The sequence below is a fragment of the Argopecten irradians genome, chromosome 7 (assembly GCF_041381155.1).
Source record: "Argopecten irradians isolate NY chromosome 7, Ai_NY, whole genome shotgun sequence".
Classification (NCBI taxonomy): Eukaryota; Metazoa; Mollusca; class Bivalvia; order Pectinida; family Pectinidae; genus Argopecten; species Argopecten irradians.
In genome coordinates, this window is record NC_091140.1 from 30,463,486 (window position 1) to 30,476,547 (window position 13,062).

General features: G+C 34.9%; 1 protein-coding gene across 1 annotated transcript; it reads left to right on the forward strand.

Moving 5' to 3' along the window:
• Positions 1-8,853: 8,853 nt before the first annotated feature.
• Positions 8,854-11,641, forward strand: LOC138327136 (protein FAM47E-like). Its single transcript, XM_069273120.1, has 4 exons — positions 8,854-8,986; positions 10,265-10,421; positions 10,954-11,175; positions 11,594-11,641. The coding sequence occupies exons 1-4, from the start codon at positions 8,916-8,918 to the stop codon at positions 11,639-11,641; spliced, it is 498 nt and encodes a 165-aa protein (XP_069129221.1). The 5' UTR covers positions 8,854-8,915.
• The last annotated feature ends 1,421 nt before the right edge of the window (positions 11,642-13,062 follow it).

Genomic DNA, 13,062 nt, shown 5'->3' on the forward strand with positions numbered 1-13,062 from the left:
GTACTTCATTTTAGAAAATTTTGCCGCTTTGCGGCGCATTTCCTAAAAGTTCAAGCACGTAATGTTCAAACCTTTAATAATAAAAATTCAATACACATGAACTAGACTAAAAATGTCCATCAAGGGATTCTACTATTTCAAAAATGTTTCTTAAAATATTAAATTGTTTATATGTCTAAGCAAGACAATTAAATCAATTCATTTTTTTTAGTTAAACAACAATGTGCTGATGGTGTGAAGTCGTATGTTGAGATCGAGCAGGGTTGCATAATGATATGACGACATTCACAATTATAATTTCTAAATGCAGGTAAATGTAAATCGAAAAATTACCACGTTAAGAACGCATTAAAATCCTCAAAATACACCGTAAAACTCATCTTGGCCATTCCAAATCGTAATATTTTTCGCGGGGGAGACCCCCGGACCCCCAGAACACCAAAGTCTCGCGCATTCGGCGCTCGCAAAATCATCAAAATCGTATTTTTTTCCGGGGGAGATCCCCGGACCCTCAAAACACCAATATCTCGCGCATTCGGCGTTCGCAAAATCATCAAAATACATCGTAAAAATTATCTCAGCCATTCTAAATCGTAATATTTTTTTTCCGGGAGAGACCCCGGACCTCCAAACACCAAAATATCGACTCTTCGACGCTCGCACGCCATTTTGCATATTCATTAATTTCCTGTTAGCGTCGCCATTGATATGGATGTGTACAAGGATTATATGTAATGATTTATGAGAAAAAGTATATAAAGTATTATGGTTGTGTTGTGGTTGTGTGTAATCTCCTCCTGAGTGACCTATTGCAATTGTCTTTTGGCCGGCATTATCCAGTGTCTGTGGTAAACAATTTACAATCCTCTTAATAACCAAGAACCTCATACATGGACATGTTATTGGGCCATAGCATGCTGGGATGAAGGGATACAAAGTTTGTTCAAATCAATGATCTTGACCTATGTGCCAAGTCACAGGGCTGAGACATATTTATTTGTTTGTTTAAAAGCAAAACATTATTTATAACTGTGCATATCGGAATTTAGGTGACTGTTAGACTTATATATCCTTATTGCCTTCTGCTCATTCTCAACTCTCATCCATTTGTAAACAATTCAAATTTTAACAAACTTCTTCTCCACAACACGGTTTTTCTCATTTTACAGCAAGTACAAACAACAACAATCAAATAACAATCATGAATATTTTGTATTGATATCATTTTTTTGCAAATTTTCAGCAAAACAAACATGTTTCAAATTAAATTAATACACATATTTGATTAATATATTTGATCTGCATTCACATGGTTTGTCATTTTAATCAAGGGAGATAAATCCGTTTTGAAGGATTTTCCACAAAGTGGAAAAGTTAAGATTAATTCACTTCCCATGCATTGTTCAACCAAATTTAGCCTGGTACATTTCCTGGTCAACATCAATTATAATTTCAACACAAATGAATCAGATGATGTTTCAAGTAATTGTCGAGTATATATACATGAACTTTGACATCTGCCATGGCACAACATGCAATCTTCAATTTATCAATGTTTCACAATCAAAGTCTACTCTAAGCCTTCTGTTTCAAATGGTGTAAATGAAATCACGATCCGTGGGGGATTTTCCCAATAATGGCACAAAACACGCGTTCTCTGTTGTCAAACTCAAACGTAGTAAAACAAGTCACGTGATTATACCTCATTCATGCCATTGGCCGAAATAAATATGGAATTGTATTATGGGTAACTAGTGATAACATGAGTGTGTGTTTACTTCCAAATAGAGTGATTTCTCTGACCTGGTATTTATACATAATTAGGCCTTTTGAAGAAGATCTTATTTTCTCTGTGTTATATGTATATGTTCTGAACCCTAAAGCAGGTAATAATATATATAAATATAAATTTAGAATTCTACGAATTTAGCCGGGAGTAGCCGATCTTCGCTGATCTTAGATTAGACGTTTAGACCTATTGAATTGGTCAATTCGCATTATATCATTTATTTACAAAACGTGGAAATGACAGTTTTATAACTCATTTCAGTTCATTTTTTATAGTAAAATAATACATATGTGCAAGTCAAAATGATATGCATGCAATATTAATAACATTTTGGAGTCTAAATATTTTCAAATAAATCAATTTCTCCGAAGAAATGGCAAGCAAACTATCACCATATTTGGAAGTAAACACACAATCATGTGATCACTAGTTACCCATAATGCAATTGTATATTCCGGCCAATGGCATGAATGAGGTATAAGCACGTGACTTTTTTTTACTACGTTTTTACTACAAAAAATTGATGCAGATAAATCCCGAGTTTGTAGCTAAAACCGCGTCTCGCGGGAGGTTTTGTAGCCCAAAGATTGAATCTGGCCATTAAGACCGTAACAAAAAATCGTTGTGCCTTTATTTAAGTGTATCGAGGGATGTAAATATTTATGTATATATATGGACAGGGCAAGCTAACAAGTAAAGCTGGTTTCCAAATGGGTATTGTGTATCTGTGTTGTGACCTTTTTGGCTTTTAAATTACGTAACGGCTGGTATTTTTCGTGATTTGCAAAAAAAACAAATGAAATCTTGAAAAAATCACTGTAATATAGTATAGTACGGTATGTACCACATAGACTTGGTACGAATGCTAATCCACAAAGCACACACACACAGCTTTTAAACGAATTTTCAACCCACGGTTATATATATTAATAAATGATTATGGCCAAGAGGATGGAAATTCGTTGTACAAAGCAGAGTCCTTTTGCACTCTAACTTCCTCAGCTCGGACTAACAGTTACAATGTGTACATATACGCAGGCTACAGCTGCATGGCGGGGATGTGCAGGATCACAATTTTTAATTTTGAAATCAAATAAATAAAAACTTTTCTGAATTAACAAAATCAACGTCGAACTCTGCTGTATGGTGCCTTGCTGCATATACACAGTGCCCTATGAAAGGGTGGCCTTTGAATTCTACTTTCAAGACCAGATGTCGATCGCGACATCTTTAAGTTTAGATGTCGACATCGATAACTGACAAGTCGGTGTCACACCCGAGCATAAACACGATTAATCGCCGAGTTACCGACTTTCTACATAATTATTCTTCTGTTTATGTCGGCATCTTCCGATATGATGTCGGCAACTCGATGGCAGAAATATGCCACCATATTAAAATTGCAATATTTTCTAATTTTCAGATTAACGGGCCTTCGAACTATTAGGCCTTAGCGGTTCGAGTGACCTTAAAATGACTGCGTACTAATCAGACGGCGTGACCAGACCATTATTACACGATTATCACGTAATAAACAAATTATTGAAATTCATAGTTCAGAGAAAAATACTTTGACAACTCTCGGTAAAGAAATTGCTATCAAATATCTTCATCTAGCTACAAACACATGCACACAATTATTTTCATTAGCAATCCAATATGGCGAGTGTTATCCATTGTTTGCGCATGTGTAACAGGAAGGCGACAAGTCGACAACTCGACAACACGACAAGTCGACAAGGCGACAACAGGACAAGTCGATAACTCGACAACACGACAAGTCGACATTTTACCACGACAACACGAGATTCTGTACGCGCTAAATAGCGTGCTTGAAATGTCGACTTGTCGTGTTGTCGACTTGTCGTCTTGTCGTGTTGTCGACTTGTCGCGGTTCGAAAACGCGACAAGTCGACATTTTAACTGTTAAATCTCGGGTTGTCGCAGTGTGAGACCGCGACAACTCGACAAGGCGACAACTCGACAAGGCGACAACACAACAACTCGAGATGGCCGTAATCAGCCACCATAAAAACTGCAGGTCCGTCAGGTTTTATACTTAATAATGGCTTTAAACCAACGGTCGAACCGGTTGTTTCGAATAAACGAAAACTGCCCTGTATCCGTCGGAAAGTCTTTAGAGCTACATTTTGTACAATATGGCAGTCAATTTAACTATAGCACTGGCCCATGGGACCTTTTGAATATTTTAAACGCATTTCAATGGCTAGTAATTGATGTTGCTTCATAATTAGGGCTTTTCACCAATTTGGTGAAAAGACCTATTGTTTTTGTTCTGTTTTTTATTATTAGGGCTTTTCACCAATTTAAGCGTAAACTTTTTCTCTCTACATGTTATTACAAAAAATGGCAACTTCCGGTTTTCGGTAAGGGTCAAATGTTAAAGTTCCTGTTTTTTAACAATAAACTTGAAAACTTTTCTCCTGAAGTTCTGTAAGGTCTAGGATCTTCATGTTTCATATATAAGATGTCCAGGGGATGGGCTATGAAGTCAGATATTAGGAATGACCTTGACCCATATTCAAGGTCACATGAGTCATATATGTTCAAATCTTTAAATGATTCAACAATAACCAAAATGACAAGAGTCTTCATACGTTCAAGGTCACAGGGGTCCAGAGTTTAAATATACATACCGGGGTATATATACTTAACAACACCGCAAGTCAGATGACGTTAAGGCGCATTCGATCTCGTTATCATTTGCTCGAACGAATTTGGAAATATGAATTGGATTAAGATGAGAGTTCTCTTCGGCTGATCAAACTTAATCTGCGCAAAGAGAAAGATAACTCCCCCTAAAAACCTATGTAACAGTATATTTCTTTATAAGTGATTACGCTTGTTCATATGTTGGTAAGCAAGTCGAAATGACTCAACAATAACCAAAATGACAAGAGTCTTCATACATACCGGGGTATATGTACTTAACAACACCGCAAGTCAGATGACGTTAAGGCACATTCGATCACGTTATCATTTGCTTGAACGAATTTGGAAATATGAATTGGATTAAGATGAGAGTTTCTCTTCGGCTGATCAAACTTCATGCAGATCTTCACTAAAACATTTTTATTCGGGGCTAAAAGTCAAGGTCATTTATTGGTTACAACTTCAAAACCCATGCATTACCTAGTTCTTAAATTACCTGGCAATGACGGTATTGTAAACTAAATATAGTGAAAAGCCCGCCAAATTGTCTATGACAATTTCTAGTGTATATTTAGTTTTATGTTCATGGGCAAATTATCATTGTTCGTGAAATAGGCCCTTAAGGGGAACTTGGCAGCCAGACATCCGTTAGATATTTAAAAAAAAAACACGAATTATAAACTTTTGGACTAAATCAACAGCCGTTAAACAAAGTAAAATAAATAGTTATTATGCACGAATGAGTGTAAAAAGTGCTGCGGCCTTGGAAGGGAGGCTTTTTTAGGCAGGCCTTTTGGGGACTGGATTCGTAGGAAGCTTTTCGAGGGAATTGGATAGATTCTGGAGAGGACTTAGGATTTATAGGAGCTTCTTAATTGGATTAGTTGGATTTAGTAGTTACATATGACTAGGTTTTATTAGCCCACCATCATCACATAGTGGGCTGTTCAAATCGCTTTTCGTCCGTGGTCCGTCCTTCCGTCCGTTCGTTAACAATTCTTGTTACCACTATTTTTCAGAATTTGAAATTAAAAATTGGAGCGAGAGGTCAACTTCGCTAGCCAAGAGTATTAGTCCAATTCTCTCTACTTTTACGTAAAAAGTAGAGAGAATCGGACTTATACCCTGGGCTAGCGAAGTTGGCGAGAGGTTGGATTTTGTTTTTCTCATTTTGAGAAAAATATATATTTCAATAATTGTAGTATTTAACATGTTCCAATTCATTATATTTGAATGATAGAGAGCGCCTTCGGCCCATTCGCAACACAGGGACCTGGCAAGAAAAATTTTAACCAATAGTATACATATATATATTATAGTATCAAGGGTATGAACTCGGCGGTCGAGAAAAACGGACCTATTTTTTTGAAACCGTGATTATTTTAATAAATGAGTTCTATGATACTATTATTCTATTATGGCCCTTTCCAGAGGGAACTGTTCTGCTATGGTGTTGTCTGGCGAGGTATAGTCCCCGAGTCGAAGATTAGGGGACTATACCTCGCCAGACAACACTATAGGAGAACTGTTCCCGAGGAAAAGGGCCATAATAGATTTAGTACGTCACATGACATTCATTATGACGTCATATATTTGGTCGCGTGCTCATTCCCGGGGGACTATACTTTGGTATAGTTCCCGTAGTCAGGTATAGTCTCCCGTAGTCAAGAAGGACAGGGAACTGTCGCAAAATAGATCATAGCTGTTATCCAATCGCATTCCTAGTAATTATCATGTGATGGTACTAAAATATATATATATGTATACTGTTAGTTTTAAAAAAAATCGTGCCAGGTCCCTGTGGTTCGCAAAGCGAATTCTTGTGATAGAGGTGTCTCGGTAACGTTATTCTATGTCACTCGAGCGATGGCTAAACCACGGATGCCCAAATATGTAATTGTTATATGGTAATGAGCAAATTTGTTTGAAAGCGTTTCATTGGCCGAACCAATATGGTACATTGTCATTGGGTGACAGAATTAACTGGCTACCCGCTAGCCCACATGGACCTGAGAATAAGTTACAGATTATGTAATCATGGACCCACCATAGTGCCCTAAGACCATTTCTAGACGTTTTAGAGCTCTAGATAAAAAAAAACCGATAAAAATTATACTCTACATGGTACTAGATAGATGTTTTTAAATAAACAATGCGGTACATGCGATACTTATAATTACGCGTATTCTTGTTTGTTTTTTATATGATTTCTTCTATTTTCTTCTAATATTTCAAATTGATAAGTTGATCCAAAACATGTGCCATTGGAAATCACTGTGTCAACATGTACATATATGTAAATTCCGCTACGCTCTAGCTGTTTATAAGCTCTGTGTAGGTTGATCGCCTCATAATTACTCGGGTTACCGACGACGCTAGCAATATGACCGTGTAACAACTCAGTAGATTACTGGTGCTATTAAATGAAATTTTGTTAAATAATGAAGCTGTAAGAACAAAACTCTCAACATAAATAGAGGAAAAAAAAGTTGTTGCCTATTGAATATTGGTTTTTTTTTTCTTGCATTTATATGTTTATCCTTACAGTGTTTCCATTTGGACAAATGCCATAAAACATGTATGTGGTAAAACTTAAGACACGTGATATCAATCGCCTTTTTAATGTACTGTACACATGCATCTATAATATTAATACATTATGAACATTGTATCATGTCCAGTTATCTATATTAAGGATGTACTCCTCTGAGAAGTCAAAAAATTTCTGGTATTAACTTTTTTTCTCATATAGATTTTTGGAAATAGGAGTTCATACCATAAAAGAAAATGGAAGAAAAAACAAATGTCCGTGTGCTCGTTTTTGAGCTATCGTCACTCAAAGATACCTAATTGACAAAATACTGGATTTTATGGGAATTTTTGCCGTTTTTGACCATGAACACCAGAGATTAAAGCCATAATTTCCTAATCTGATCTTTGATATGTATGGATGTTTGTAGAATTTATTTTCCTGTAGTATTCTTTAAAAATATACCAGTTTTGACTAATAAGACTTATGCTTTTTCTCAGAATAACAACATATGCTACCCCTACCCCTTAATTTTGAGCTACAAAAATTAATAGAAATAGTTCTGGTATTATTAAAGTGAATAGTCGGGCAAAGAAAACCAGTTTTAAATGCGTTCATTGGCCTTCCAAAAGTTCTCGCATATTAATACGACGGTCAAGTTCTGCTTAGTTTCCCAGTTCTGACAATTAAAGTACAGAAAAGTTGAAAGCATTGAAAGCGAGGCTGCGTGGAAATGTAACCACGGACATAGTGAGCCGGGAGGACGTTTTAGAATTTCCATACTTTAAATTAATTTATTCGTACGCAGACAGACTTTGACGAGAGAATTTTATTTTTTCCATTTCATAAGAAATTATACTGGATACATTCACACCATTTTTACCGAATTTAGCCATCATTGCCCGACTGTTCACTTTAAACTTTTGTTAATATTTTGCAAATCAATAGGGAAGGGGTTGGTCTTTCTAAATTAGGCAGAAAAATGGGGGGGGGGGGGATCCGTGTTTACTGGTTACTTTTTTGCCCCAGTTGAATATTTGTTATTTTACAGTACTACATGTATTTTAAAGTAAAAAAATAAAAGTGCTCAAATTAGCATTAGATGTAAAATAAAGTTTCACGCATTGATGATCGTTAGCAGCTAAAAATGATTGCGTAGTGATGATTTAAGTAAAAACAATTTCAGTTAAAAATGTTTAAACTGAGGCTCTACTCAAAGCGAAAAAAGACGCTATTTCCAAATGGCCGCCAAATGGGTCATTTCTTAAAATCTCTGTATAAAAAATCTACTAAAAATAGAAATGTATATTTTTGACAAAATTTGCATCTGGCAACTTGCTACAGATATTAATGAATTATATTTAAAAAATCTCATAATGTCTTTGATCTTTGTCGAGACGAGACTTCAACGGGACTGAAACCTCAGAAGAATGCATTCTAAAAGAAATAAAAAAGGTTCATCTCGTTGTTTTCATAATTTTGCTGGAGTTCGTGTTGTTTACTAACTAAATTTAACTACTTTTTTAATATTGTAATATATACATGTACCAAAACTTGAACACTCGAAAAGGAGTAGATTTCATGCGAATTACTGCCCTTTGACCACCGACAAAATATTGATTTCCCGCGTTATCCGACAATATTACCTCCATTTGAAGAGTCGTGTAACCATGGGTGATATACGCGTATGGGACTACTTTCTTAATTACTAATATTAACATATTATTTGAGAAATTTCGATTATAACTAAATTTCAAAATAAAATTAAACGGATAATTATTTTATTTGTTGATTAAAAATATTTTATTGTTGTATTTGCATTGTTTACATTTGAATTGTGGTTTATATTTTTACTCGTATGCGTATCCGTTAATGTGTGACTCGGTGTAAACAAATGGAGGTTGGTTGAGAGTTGAAACAAAAATGGCAGAAAGGAAATACGATCTAGCCCTTGTAAATACACTAACAGACAAAAAAGTTCGGCTTCATCCATGGTAAATATTTGTCAATAACGTACTTCGTTCACATTGATAATAATAAGTGAAGTATTCGGTATCTGAACCGATTTCAAACAATCAAGAAAGTCAGAATCACTGAATCTCATTAGATTCGAGGACAGGACAATGTCTCTTATGAAAACCAAATTTACTGTGGGTCGGTCCTTCTTTACAACCACGTTGACCATGCATGCTCATCTTACGATTTTTCACAGTCAGTGACCAATACATTGGATGTAATCAGGTCGGGGAAGGTTAGTGGTTTACCTCGAGCTGATAACAGTGGCAGTAATTAAGCTGTTTAAATTTAGTGCACTATGGTGTAAAGGTAAGCTTACACTCAACGTTATATACAAGTTCAAATGTAACGGAGAATACATATGCAGAACAACAGCAAAATACACATGATTCCTGTCGATTGCCCTGATTAAGATTAAAACTCTGGTCTGCGCTGTAAAAAACTGCAGTTATACCAACTGAGCCAAAAAAGCATGACAGATATCTCATTTAACACTTTGCACAAACCACACTGATCTTTTCCTTTTACACTAGAGCGTGTTCGGGTATATTTGGCCCCCTTACAGAAATATCATTTTCTCAGAATTTTCTGATCCCAATTCAGGAAACTGTGTGAACGCAGGATTACGATAGGTTTAAGTGTGTTTGTTTCCAAAGAAACCGAAGGTTTAGGCTGCTTGTGCTAGTGGCAATTTCCGACTTTTTATAACATGATGCTGTCTGCTGGTTTCGGCCCCCTACTGGAGTTTTCGGCCATCAAGTGTGAAGTTTTCGGCCATCTTCAATATTTGGAAATATTTCAATTCCTAGTGAAAAATTCATCTCATCAAATGATTTAGGCACGCTTAACGAAAATATTTTTTATTTGTTACTAACGCATTTTAAATATTTTCTGTCTCTTATTAGACTGATCGGACGTTAGAATATACTTAGTCAATTTTACCGGTAATTGGCACCAACTAATTAATCATTATAAGAGTGCATGCTTTTATGAACGTAATACCAATACAGTATATATATTGAATCGATGTTTAAAAGTTACCATGTTGATTCCTAGCTAGAGAGAACTTCTCTTTAGCTCGATCAGTTGAACATCAGACTACTAATCCAGAGGTCCCGAGTTTGATCCCTGGCAGAAGCAGTGATTAAATTTGATATAAAATCTTGCACCTTGTTACATAGATGATCTGTTTCTGATCAGCTCGTTATAAAAATGTTTTCAGTCCATTATATTTAATAATGTCCTATCTTATTCAGGTATAAAGAAAGATTACAGACAAAGCACATCAAATCTTTGAAGCCAGCCGATACTTCAAAATGTTTGATGGGAAAAGATTGGCTTTTCCTGAAGGATGGTTTGGATGATTTTAGAGATGGCTTGCCACCACCAGTTCAAGGAGATGTTTTCATCAAGGTACAAAACAAGAATTGACATGTTGATCAATTAGTCATGAAACAAACATTACCTATTGTCATGAAAATATTTTGAAATTTGTTTTGATTTTTGAACCACCTTATCCTTTTTAATTTTTGACTGAAAGCAATATGAGGTGAAGTCATCTATTTAGAATTGATACGCTATATAATGATGCAGTTACTGTATAAGAACATGTTACTTATCCAATAAAAAGCACCTTTTTGGCTTTTGTATGTAAATGTATATACTTACCATATCTTTCAATGTTTTATGCAACTTTCTGAAACAAGGCACATCCTAAATTACTTTGCATGAGCAACATTTACAAACAAACAAAAAATTTTGAGGTATTAACTTCTGTTGGATTAGCTGGTTTGATGTCAGCTTCTTCATAATTATTTGACATACAGTATAAATTATAAACATACTTTTTCTAATGATGAACGTGAATTCAAATCACTTATTAAAAATAAATGTGAATAGCTGGCAGTTAGATGAAGGAATGTTTAATTAGTTAGGTTTTTTCCAGGGAAGCAAAGGCCCAGGACCTAATGTAAAGCACAGTAGCGAGAATGCTAAGGTGGTGAAACAGCCAGCCGTTAGGAATCGATTCACCAAACATCAGATTTGTTTCTCGAGACAAACCCCTCTGCAACAGCAGCGTAGGGATCATATAGATGAAATTGAGTATGGTCTAACACAGCATCCTCTGGCCCTGTACCCTCACCTGGAGGAGAGTGTAAACCCAGAGGTAAGTGGTGATTGTTTATTTGTTTCATACGAAGATTTCATCAATTTGTTCAATGTCTATATCATATACAAATGTTTACATTCAAAATGTAATAAATAGTAAGTCAATGTGTTTTTGAAAATCAATTATTTTCATATTTTTTAAAATGTAGTATTTTCTTAAAAGGATTCAAACATGGCATGCTTTGCAGGGAGTTTTAATGATTCAAAGTGAGTTTTCATATTCAGTATCAAGCCTGTATTACTATGATTAAACTCATGAGAGTTGTGTTTCAATCAAATCAGAACTTACAGACTATTTTTAAGGAAAAGGGAGAAAAAATACAGTACCTCAATCAAAAATTGTGAATTAAAGTTAAAATTTATCATTAAGAATTGTATTATAAATATGAGGTTATTTATCATTATCTTGTTGACAGCTGTTTGAGGACATTGCTCACTCATCATATGATGACGACGACGACTGATAATGATGAAGACCAATAAAAAAGAGGATTATGTAATGAAAATAATAATAATAAAAAATGTTGATGATAATGATCATCATAGTTGTCAACATCCTATGTCATCATTGCCATCGACATTATCATTTCCACTGTCTTTGGTGTTGTCATCATCATCATAATCATTGTCATCATCATCATCATCATAATCATTGTCATTATCATTACCCAATTATCATTATTGTTGATCAGATCCTTAACTGTAGACTTTCGGGATTTAGGTGTCTTTTACATAGACAGGTTTGACTGTACATCTAGTGTCTTTGGCAGCATGCTTCAGTCATATAGCACTATGAAAAGGGCAAGAGTTCCGCTATCACAAGAAGACATAACATGAATATACCGCAGTCTCTCAAAATATGCACCACTCACTTTACACACTACACACTGCAAAAATGGGAGGCCATCCGTAAATGACCTTAAAGGACGTTAATTAAATAAACAAACATACCTTAGAGCTTTGAAATGTTACAGCATGTCGGACCGATAGTTTGGCTGTTAATATACGTTAATTCAATAAAAAAATAAAAAACAACAAAAAACATATATACATTTGTATATACTTAGATTTGTGATATGTTACAGCATGTCTGATGATATTTTGGCTGTTAATAGGACGTTATTTCAAGAAAAGAAATCACACATACATTTGTACTTAGATACTTAGATTTGAGCATGTCTGACCGATATTTTCCCTCTATTTCAGTGTAAATGTGGAGTGTGGACCAGCTGAGGAGCGTGTCTTACTCACAGGTCTACACGCTGTGGCCGATATTTTCTGTGAATGCTGTAAAACCACGCTAGGGTGGAAATATGTAAGTTTTAATGCTTAATTCACAAAAGATAGATATCAAATACAGATTTGTTTGCTATTCATTGTGACCTGAAGGGTTTATAAGAATAATATCGTCCTGTGATCTTGGTTAAATGAGACAAACCAGCAGAGACATACATGTACATCCGTAGAGCTCCAAGGGGTAGTATTTAAAATAGAAGGGCTGGAAATAAAAGTGTTATGGAAATTTAGGTACAAAATGTTTAGCATGTGATAATATGAGTAATCTTATATTCTGCAGAATACTTCCTTATATTTTGTAACATTAATTAATTAGTAAATACTGAAAATTTTAAAATCAAAATAAGGGATAAAAAGATCAAATGTATAGTTCATGTAATAATTATAAAGCTGCTGAACAGAACAGTTGTGGTCTCTCATAATTAAAAAGTAAATGTGTATTTTGTATGGAATGCAAAATTTTCAATTATAATTGGTTTTTTTTTTTTAGTTATTATCCAAAAAGCAGTTATCATTTAATCACTGATCTCATATATTTTATCACCCTGTTGCATAATAAGATTTATTTGATTTGATTTGTAAAGTTGAT

Coding starts and splice junctions, on each gene's coding strand:
- LOC138327136 (XM_069273120.1), top strand. CDS start 8,916: ATGGCAGAAAGGAAATACGATCTAGCCCTTGTAAATACACTAACAGAC. Junction 8,987..10,264: donor AAAGTTCGGCTTCATCCATG/GTAAATATTTGT, acceptor TATCTTATTCAG/GTATAAAGAAAGATTACAGA. Junction 10,422..10,953: donor AAGGAGATGTTTTCATCAAG/GTACAAAACAAG, acceptor GGTTTTTTCCAG/GGAAGCAAAGGCCCAGGACC.